General features: G+C 43.0%; 2 protein-coding genes across 2 annotated transcripts in view; both read right to left on the bottom strand.

Moving 5' to 3' along the window:
• sstr1a (somatostatin receptor 1a) overlaps positions 1–806 on the bottom strand; it is a gene marked incomplete at its 3' end in the record, with an annotated part of 1,065 nt that extends 259 nt beyond the window's left edge. Inside the window, exon 1 of the mRNA XM_008296678.1 lies at positions 1–806. This exon is cut by the window's left edge and continues 259 nt beyond it. Within this exon, the coding sequence (XP_008294900.1) occupies positions 1–806 (806 nt within the window).
• Positions 807–4,935: 4,129 nt separating this feature from the next.
• clec14a (C-type lectin domain containing 14A) lies at positions 4,936–8,339 on the bottom strand. The gene is made up of 2 exons (XM_008296677.1): positions 8,237–8,339; positions 4,936–7,089 (listed from the first exon to the last, which is right to left on the bottom strand). Exon 2 carries the CDS (start codon positions 7,054–7,056, stop codon positions 5,758–5,760), a length of 1,299 nt encoding a protein of 432 aa, XP_008294899.1. The 5' UTR covers positions 7,057–7,089; positions 8,237–8,339; the 3' UTR covers positions 4,936–5,757.
• Between the last annotated feature and the right edge of the window lie 2,483 nt (positions 8,340–10,822).

Below are 10,822 nucleotides of genomic sequence, written 5' to 3'. Positions count from 1 at the left end.
AACACCGACACCACCACCGTCACCATCACCGTGATCTTGCGCTCGGAGCGGCGCCGCTGCTGCCAGCCGGCCCGCAGCGCCACGGCGCGCAGCTGGCTGAGGATGAGCGCGTAGCAGAGGCAGATGGCGAGCACCGGCAGCAGGAAGCCCATGAGGAAGGCGTAGACCGCGAACACCGCCATCCAGCGCCTCTCCGGCTCCGGCATCTGCATGTTGCAGGCCACCGAGCCGTCCGAGTTGGGGGCGGTGGAGGAGAACAGGATGATGGGGAGGATGACCAGCAGCGAGAACAGCCACACGCACGCGTTCACCAGCTTGGCCACGGTGGGCCGTCGGTACCGGGACGCCCGCAGCGGGTGCACCACGGCGATGTACCGGTCCACGCTGAGCACCGTGAGGCAGTAGATGCTCGTGAACATGTTGATGGCGTCCACGCTGAGCACGACGCGGCACAGCGCGGCGCCGAACGGCCACCGGCGCAGCAGCGCGGCGGTGACGACGAACGGGACGCTGAGCATCAGCAGCTCGTCCGCCACCGCCAGGTTCAGCAGGTACAGGTTGGTGGCCGTCTTCATCTTGGCGTAGCGGAAGATCACGTAGATCACCATGGAGTTCCCGCTCAGCCCCACCAGACAAACCACCGAGTAGATGGACGAGATGAGCGCCGCGCTGCCCGCCGACGGCGCGCCGCCGCCCGGCTCCGAGCCGTTACCGGAGCCGTTCGGTGGGAAGAGGAAGCCGTCCTCCAGAGACACCGGGGGAGGAGAACCGGAGGAGGCGGCGGAGGAAGAGGTGTTGAGCTGCATCACGACGGAGGATGAAGATTCATCCAGAACCCGACGAGCGGAGCCTCCGAATGATCCGGTTCAACCGGAGAGACGCTCCGGTACAGAGAGGAGGGGGGAGGAGGGGGGGTCATCATCATCATCATCATCATCATCTTCATCATCATCATCATTATCGCATCACGTTATTGAAGCAGGCCCCCTCCTCCTCCTCCTGTCACTCTGCTGCTCACAGAACCGTGAACACCGGATCAACTTCATCACCCAGGAGCTGACAAAATCAATCAATCAATCAATCAGCCAATCAATCAGCCAATCAGACTGTACATGTACAGCAGGTGTCACACAAGCACAAAGTGGTTCATACAATAACACAAACATGAATCAGGTGATTTTTCTCATCAGTTTTATTTGAATTCACTCCTTCAGTTTTGCAGCAGCTTCATGACAGTTATTCTGGTTTTGACCCAAAAAAGCATCAGATTTGACCGTTTTTATCTTAGTGTGTATTTTTAGAGTATTTTATTTTAGTTTATGTTATAATTGAAGGACTCAGAAACCTGCAGTGAAGAAAAAACCTGAACAGAAAACTGAAGCGATAGAAACACGTGAACAGAATCTGTGTGAATGTAAAGCAGCAGCAGCTCAGTCAGTCTGCAGGAAGCCGCTCAATAACAGCAGCAGGACGCCTCACCAGCACTGAGAACAGTAAAGGTTCTGACTGGAACCAAGAGAGGTTCTCCACAGTGATGACACAGAAGAACTGTAGTTTTCTTTGACAAACGGGTGTTTTATTGACTCATGAACAGTCCTGTATAGAACTATTCTGAGGACGGTTATTTGTGAACCCACTTGGTTCACAAACAAACACATCAGTCTTCAGTTCACGTTCCTTTTTGCGTAATTCAATCACTGATATTAAAAATGTCTGTTTCAGAGAAGCTTTAAATTTAGGAATTTGCAGCTTTTCTGGGCTCCTCCCATGAGATCCCGTTTCATATTTTGGGTTCTTGGTGAGACAGAACAACATGTTTCAAGCTTCAGATTTGATAAACCGATCATTAATTGAAAGAATAATCTGCAGATATTGAAAATAATCGTTAGTTGCAGCTCTAATTTCCTGTTGCCACCATCCATTATCTATACACTGCTTAATCCGCATCATGGGGGGCGGAGTCTATTCCAGCTGACTTAGAGTGAAGGCAGGTTCACCTGGACAGGTCACCAGTCTATCACAGGGCTACACTTAGAGACAGACAACCAAGCACACTGACATTCACACTTACGGACAATTTACAATCACCAATTAACCTCAGCATGTTTCTGGACTGTGGGAGGAAGCCGGAGAGCCCGGAGAGAACCCACGCTGCACGGGGAGAACATGGAGACTCCACACATGTGAACTGGCCACCTTCTTGCTGCGAGGCAACAGTGCTAACCAACACTGCGCCACCCTGCAGCCCCTGCTGCCACCAAATAACTCCAATAAAAACACAGAACCTTTAGCATTTTAAGGAACCACGTGACGGAGAGCTTTCTGAGGAACCGGTTAGGAACCATTGTTCTAGTGAGAGTGTGGGTTTGTGTTCCGACTGTGGGTTTAATTAAAGGTCACTGCTGCTGTGTCAGTTAAGAACAAGTGGAAATCAGCGCATCGATCAGGATCGCTGCCACATTCACACAGTTCTCTTCAGACTTGATCGGCAGATGGAGGTTTATGTGGATCTGATGTTCTCTGACAGGAATTATTGAATTATTGTTGAGCCCCTTTCAGACCTTTCTGTTAATCTGACGGCATCTGAACGCGTTGGCTTCATGTCTGATGAAGTCCTGCTCACTTGGAGTTGCAACAGCGATCCCATGAGAGACGTATCGTTGTGTGAAGTGATTTTTTAAAATACATTTTAACATCAATGTTGAGCAAAAGACAGTTTAAAAATCTCCCTCATTCTCTATGCTCTTCAGTTTCACATCTGTTATAAACTGAAATGTCCATAAAAATAGTCGGTAACAGGCCGCATCAGTGAAACAGCAGCAATGACTTTAGTTGTGTTTAGTTTGTTGATTCCAGCTGTTCAGGAGTCTTTCCTCTACGTTTATTAAATACCTGCAGCAGCATCCAGATGTGGAGAGAATTTCTGTTTTTACAGACAACAGCAGCGACTTTATTCAGATTGTTTTCTAACTCTGTTTTCATTTTCTGTCTCTTGCTGTTAATTTGGTATATTTACGATCATTTCTGTCTCTTTGTGGTCGTTTTGCGTCCTTCCTTTTTTGTCTTTGCTCTTCCGTTTCACATCCATTAAATGTAAATGTCCACAAAATCCAATGAAGACGGAATGTGTAACAGGCCAGACTAATGAAACCTGCCAATAATTCTCAGGTTTTGAGTTGAGTTTGTTGCTTCCAGCTGTTTAGGAATCTTTCCTCTGAGTAAATTAAATACTTGCAGCATCAAACAGCAGCAGAATCCACATGAAGAGAGAACTTTATTGTGGTTGTTTTGTGCTCCTTGGGGTTGTTTTGTAACTCTGTTGGCATTTTCCCTCTTTTTCTATGACTTTTGCGTCATTTTATGGTCATTTTCTATCTCTTTGTGGTCATTTTGCATCCTTTTGTGCTATTTTTGTGCCCATTAATTCTTGATAATTATAAATATCTCTGTATATCCCTATATATTAAAAAAAATATGTATGTGTGTATATATATATATCCCTGACACGGAGACAACCCTCATCCTAACCACTGAAACCGACCAGCAGGTGAAACACTGAATTCATTTGATTTGTTTTTCACTAAATACTGAATATGACAGGAATCTGTGACGATGTGTTGTATGTTAAATAAGTTTTAATATTTAGGTAAAATCTTGATCTTTTAAAAAAGCTGTACGATAAATGTAGTGAAGTGGATGGAGAAAGTAGAACATGGACTAGTAAAGTAGCTCACAGCTGTACTTCAGCATAGTACTTGAGTAAATGTACTTAGTTACTTTCCATCATTGCAGGAAACTATTATTTTAAAACAAACTTTTATTGGTTTTGTGCTGTCTGTTAATGAGTTAAAACAAAACAAAAAACAATTAGTTTAACATGAACAAAACTAGGTCAGATTCTGACCCAGAGTGTCCCTACAAAATCAGAACCACAGAACCAAAGATGGCGGTGCCGACAGAGCTGATGTTCCTCTTTAATGGTGAGAAATTCCAGCAGTAAATCATCATTAACTGAGATGATGAAGTAAACCTGGGGGGGCTTGGGAGTGGGGGGTCACTATCTCATCTTCTCAGTCAGCAGGGGAGGGGGGGCTGTGGTGGGTTACTTCCTGTCTGAACATTAGTGCCCTTCGGGAAACAGGAAGAGCACTTTGTAAACACACAGTGACGGTTTCCTGTCCTGCTTCATGTAAGTGACCAAAAGTATGTGGACAACTGAATGCTGCAGCTACATCCGATTATTATGGCGTTGGCTTCAAAGAGTGTCCAAATAATTATGGCCATATATTGTGTAAGCAAACACTTTAACGCAAACAGAAATGTGCTGATTTGTCTGGGGTGATACACAACCTGGCCAAAAATATGCAGACAGCTAAATGTTTCTGATATACAACTGGCTGCTAAATCAATTGCACTAAATGTATGTGGACGGCTAACTGTTGCAGCCATATGTGAGTAATATGAATATATATGATTCTGCTTAATGCAATTAATATAGAATTGATCTTAATGGGTACACATACATTTGGCCTTTTTAAAATTTACAAAGAGGTATGTCTTCTTCTCTAAACTATCTAACTGAATTAAATACAGTCTTTGCACAAAAGTATGTGGACACTTAAATGTGATATAATGTGCGAGTGTAATAGGAAATATGCAGCATTATGCCCATATACTTTTGGCCTTATAGTATTTACACAAAGACCATTCTTACTTTCTTCTCATCTAACTCAATTAAACACACTGTGTTTCAAAAAGTATTTGGACAGCTTAACATTGCATCCATAGGAAATTACTCTAGGCAATGGAAGCATACTGTCCACATACTTTTGGCCATGTTAAAGTTAACACAGAAACACATCAACGGTTTTCAGCCTCTGAAACCTGAGAAACTGTAAAAACCTAAATAAATAAACATTTTAAACTCCACCGTCATTAAATTTCAAAAAGTTTAATTTAAAACCCAGAAACAGGAATACAGCAGATCCAATTAAACAGTTAAAAACCATCAGCAGATTAAACTGGACTCCTGGAGGATTTAAATGAATATCCAGCACAGATTGTTTCTGACTGAGTGTGCAATTATGAAAAACAGAAACAGCTGAGATTACTAATATGTAATTGAAAAACAAATATTTAATTATATTTGTATAAAAATTACAATTTAAAAAATATCAAATGACCTGATTTATAATGTAGTTCCACTTTTTGTCTCTTAAATAATACTATTTAAAATATAGAACTTTTAGTGATGTAAAAATACCAATATAATAATTGAAGAGCACTTAAATGTTCAATTTTGTGTTGACATTTTATTTTTTGTCAGAGTCCAGTCAACTAATTGGGTTAATTACAACTCATTAATCATTATTTCTCACATGAAGCTAAAGTATCTAAAGTAGTAGAGATATATTCTTACCAAATCTAGTTCCAACACATCAACACAAACACTGACGAACATTGTGTTTCTAATTAACAGAGCAGGACTTTTTAAGGGGCTGCCTGTCAGACAGAGTTCAGGTAAAAAACAGGTGAGTCTGGTTGCTGTATTCAGACTGTGCAGATTAATTTACCGTAAACTGAAGAAAATGGCAAATAAACCAAAAACTTCCATTTGCTTTTAAAATGTCTGATTTAAAGATTTAAAAATTTGATGAGGTTTTAGTTTAAAAACTCAAATGAACTTTAATACTTTCATCCAACAGTAAACTGTCACTGATGATGTCACTGAAAACAACCAATCACAGCGCTGCGTAATCATGTTGCTGTCTTCTCATTGGCTGTTTGGAAGGCGTCCTTTTGCTGTTTGCTTTTCATCGCCATCTTCTCCGCTGCCTTTATGGCGCGTTTCTTCGACCGCCTCATCAGGCAGCACTTCACCGTCACCGCGACGACCACCACCAGCACCACCAGCGCCGCCACAGCGATCAGCACCGGGACCAGGATGCCCGACAGTGCGCCACCGTCCTCGACCATCACCAGGTCCTGGCAGGTCAGAGAACCTTCGTCGTGCTGTTTCCCGTCGGCGTCGGAGCAGACGCACCTGTAGGAGCCCTCGGTGTTCAGGCAGGTGTGCTTGCAGGGGGTGCGGGTTGGGTCGGCGCACTCGTCCACGTCCATGCAACGTCCGGCGGCGTCTTTATGGAAGCCGTGCGAACACTGCAGGCAGACGGTGCTGAAGTTGGCCGGTGAGCCGTCCAGCGTTCGCCACAATGCAGGTCGACCTGAACAGAACAGGTCCAGCCGGACCGTGGACCAGCACTCCACCTGGACCCGGCTGCTGTTGTCAGGGTCAAGACTGAGGGAGCGAGTCCCGGGGATGATGGGGTGCAGACATGCATCTGACATCGGGTCTGGACCAGGACCAGGAACCAATTCAGGTTCTGGTTCTTCTGTAGGAAGTTCAGGTTCTGGTGTAGTTGGCACGTGTTCTGATGTTGCAGGTCTTGTTTTAGGTGTAGCTGGTTTGGATGGTTCTGTTGCTGCTGGTTTTGGTTCAGTTGTCACTGGTTCTGGTTCTGGATTAACAGTGGCCTGTTCACCCTCCGGTGACCCTTCTGTCAGCCCGCCCTTCAGCTTGCAGATGAACGGGTACTCGTTCTTACATTTGACCGGGATCAGACCCCAGCTAGTTGTCGACCCGTCAAACTGCCCCTTCAGCGCTGCACATCGGACCCCGGTGCAGGTGAGCACCGGCTCCTCGGCCCAGCGGCTCACCTGCGACTCTTCACTGCCGTCCGCCGTCCACCTGAATCCTCTGAGCGGCTGCGCAGGAACCACACACTCGTTCTTGGCCTTCCTCAGCCCGAGCCAGAAGGTGAAATCGTCCTGAAGTGGCACCGAGTTGGAGACGAGCTTGAGGATGTCGTCGACTTCCTGGTTGGTGGCGAGCGTGGTGAGGACGCCGGGCGAGCAGCGCTGCATGGCGTCATCGAAGGTGCCCCTGGTGCTGTGGAGGACGTATCGTGGTGTCAAGGACGGGTCAGCCGAGATGCTACTGAGCAGGAAGAGGACGATGCAAAGAGGAGTCCAACAGCCAAACAGCCGACACGCCATTTCCTCTAGCTTCACCCCCTCAGGTGATGACGCCTGTCGAAACAAAGAATAAAAGTTTGAGTCTGAAACTGCCAAAGATCCAACAAACCTGTACAGACACATAAAAGACCTTCAACTCTGCAATGACAGAAATGCAAAACTTGTGTCTTTGAATCTTTGTTTTATAGTAACTGAGTCTCTTTCTGGGCCTCTGAACCTAAAGCCAGTTGTTCTGTTCACTAATCTGTTCATGGAGACCAGCCGTCATCCATCCACTATCTGTACACCTTAATCCTCACCAGGGTGGTGGGGGGCTGGAGTCTATCCCAGCTGACTCAGGGTGAAGGCAGGTTCACCTGGACAGGTAACCAGTCTATCACAGGGCTACACTTAGAGACAGACAACCAAGCACACTCACATTCACACCTACGGACAATTTAGAATCACCAATTAACCTCAGCATGTTTTCCTTTCATATTAACAAATAAACAAAACTGTGTCCAAGATCAACCTTTTACTGATGGTTTGAGGTTTTCCTGAAGAATGTGGAGGTGATCCTCCTTCTTCATTGTTCCACTGACTTTGTGTAAAGTTCCAGGTCCATTGGCAGCAGAACAACCGCAGAGCATGATGCTGCCACCTCCATGCCTGATGGTAGGTTTGGTGTTCTTGGGTTAAAGGCCTCACCTTCTCTCCTCCAAACATATTTCTGCTTAGTTTTTTTGTTCCATCTGACCACAGAACTTTCCTCCAGAAGGAGGAATCACATCAGTCAATTAGAACTTAGAAAAACCTCCTGGATGAAGGTTAAATGTCTTCAAGAACCAAAAAAGAAGTCAAGTTGCTATAAAAATCAGCTCTTATTATAATGAGCTGGATGATTAAGGATCTGCACAGACAATACTTGTGTGTTTTTCATTAACATTATTAGATGTGCGCCTTAACAAAGTGACTAAAGAGGTTAAAGTCTCTTTCGCTGTTTTTCGGTTGGTCTTTATGAAAATAGCTCATTAACACTGATTAGTAATTGCAGATATTGACAGAAATTAAACATTGTATTGTCATTAATTTTTTGGTTACATCATCCAGGACTAGTTCAGCTCTCCTGTCCTGACAGGTTAGAAGCTGCTTCATGGCTTTGACCTTCAACTAATCAATAGTCCATCAATCTAATCTGAGGTGGGCGAGCTTGTTTTCCTACCGTTTGGAACTCGTCCTGCTTTATCCACTCTTCTTCCTCTTCTTTCTCTTTTGCTCTTTTTTGATTTTCTTCTCGTTTTCTTCTTCTTTCTCTTTGTCTCTGCAGCTTCTGGTGTCTTTTCTTCCTGTTTTCTCCTTTTGTTTCGTCTCCTTTTCTGTTCTTGTTCCTCTATGAGTTTCTCTCCTCCACAGTAGCTCTGCTGACGGACCGACCGACCGTCGGCCTCACCCCTCTCCTCCCCTCTCCTCCCCCCTACTCCCCCCTCCTCCTCCAGGACAGGAAGTGTGCAGCGTCTTGATACGGCGGGTTGGTTTCCTCCAGAGGAACGTCGCCGAGTCCAGATTCTGAGACCTTGGAGGTGTTTGGACCAAACCTCGGTCTGTCACTCAGCATGTTTTTATTGATCCCACATGAACACAAGCAGAGCACTGATTCGATACCTCAAAGCAGGAAAAATGAAAATAAAATACACTCAAAGTATGTGTGCAGCAACACAAGCGAGCTGAGAGGAAAACGGTTTGAAGAATGTCCAAATAGTTTTGGTCAAAAATATGCTGAATACGCTGGAATAAATACATCATCTGGCCAAAAGTATGTGGACAACTGAATGTTTCTGTTTAATAAAGTTGACTCCAAAGTGTCCACCTACGTTTTGAACTTCTTCTTCCCTCACCCCTCTGATTGAATACATAGGCAGGTTGTAAACACACAGCGACTGTTTTTATGTCGAGAATTATGCAGACAGTTGAGTGCTGTAGTAGTATGTGATTGATATGACGCTAAAGGTTGTCCAAATACTTATGGTCACATACTGTGTCAGCACGCTAACAAACAAAAATGTGCACTTGTTTTCTAGAACAATACACAACTTGGTCAACAGTATGTGGACACCTGAATATTTATGTTTAATACGATTATGATAGAGTTGATCCCAAAGTGTTGACATACTTTTGATGCTTCTTTTTCTTTAAACCATTTTATTGAACTAAATTTACGCTATGTTTAAAAGTACGAGGACACTTAATAACTCCAGCCATATGTGATTAATATGGCATTAGTTCAATGGATGTCCAAATAATTTTGGTCCTATGTAGAAATGTGCAGATTGTTCTGAAGACATTTCACTGTAATAAGGAAATTTACAGTTTTCGTGTCCAAAAGTATGTGGACGCCTGAATGTTTCTGTTTAATATGATTAATATCGAATTGGTCCAAATTGTCCACATAATTTTGATGCTTCGTTTCTTTGAAGCATTTTAATGAATTAAATTCACTCTATGTTAAAAAAGTACGTGGACACCTAAACATTGGAGCCATATGTGATTAATATGGCATTAGTTCAATGGATGTCCAAATAATTTTGGTCATATGTAGAAATGTGCAGATTGTTCTAAAGACATCTCACTGTAATAAACACACCACATGGCCATAAGTATGCGGACAATTGGAATTCATGTAGAATTGGCCCCAACTTTTTCTTTCGACATTCTCTGGCTGAATGATAGGCAGGTTGTAAACACATTGTGACATTTTTCATGTCCAGAAGTATATGGACAGTTGAATGCTGAAGTAATATGTGATGGATATGACATTGACGCCAAAGGATGTCCAAATACTTATGGCCAGATACTGTGTCAATAGACACTTTAACACAAACAGAAATGTGCAGATTTTTTATGCATACACCTCAAAGCGTATCCAAACTTTTGGCACTTCTTGTGATAATCATCTGCTTGAATTAAACATGCATTATGTACAAAAGTATGTGGACAGCTTAAGTGGCAGCCACATATAATCAGTATGGTGTTAGCCCAACAGATGTCCAAATAGTTTTGGCCATGTAGAGAAGTGTGTTAATTTCTAAGTATGGTTCTGCTTTTATAAATACAAAATACCCAAAAGTATTCATAGTTTGGGCCTTATAATGTTTATAAAGAGACACTTCTTCTCCTCTAAACCAATCTAGCTGAATTAGATACACTCTATGTATGAAAGTATGACAAATAAAGGTCACAGTCATTTGTGATGATTATGATAAACTGGAAGCTGGCTGGCCACCTCTGCTTTCAAAATAAAGCCTAATTGTAAACAACATTATTTTTTTAAACATTTGAAACGCCAACATTATTACTTGTCAGAGTTTGATAAAGTTGCATCCAAAATTAGAAACAGAAATCCAGCAGCTGCCTTTAATCAGTCAGCGTTTCTTTTGCAGTCTAACTTCCTTTTCTCTTCTTCACCCTTTGTGTCGCTCAGCAAATAAAACTGAATTCCTGGAAGATTTAAATTATTTTCCACAACAGTTTGCCTCTGACTGTGAACAGAAAAACAGCTGAAAACAGCACCTCAGTTCAGACTCAAGTTATTCAGAAATGATGAAAGAACATCCTATCAATTACATTTACATAGAAATAAAGATTTAAAAAGAAATAATGTAAAATTATCATTTAATGTTTAATTTAACAGTTTAGTTTGACTTTCCTTTTTTAATTCTTGAAAAAGATTCACAAAAAATCTATATACTAGAATAAAAAATACAGAATCTGAAAACTGATTTTTTTAAAAAGAAAAAAGTGTCTTAAAGTT

The sequence above is a fragment of the Stegastes partitus genome, unplaced genomic scaffold (genome assembly GCF_000690725.1).
Source record: "Stegastes partitus isolate 25-593 unplaced genomic scaffold, Stegastes_partitus-1.0.2 Scaffold1146, whole genome shotgun sequence".
In the NCBI taxonomy this organism is placed as follows: domain Eukaryota; kingdom Metazoa; phylum Chordata; class Actinopteri; family Pomacentridae; genus Stegastes; species Stegastes partitus.
This window is presented reverse-complemented; position numbering and strand designations above follow the sequence as displayed.

Coding starts and splice junctions, on each gene's coding strand:
- clec14a (XM_008296677.1), bottom strand. CDS start 7,056: ATGGCGTGTCGGCTGTTTGGCTGTTGGACTCCTCTTTGCATCGTCCTC.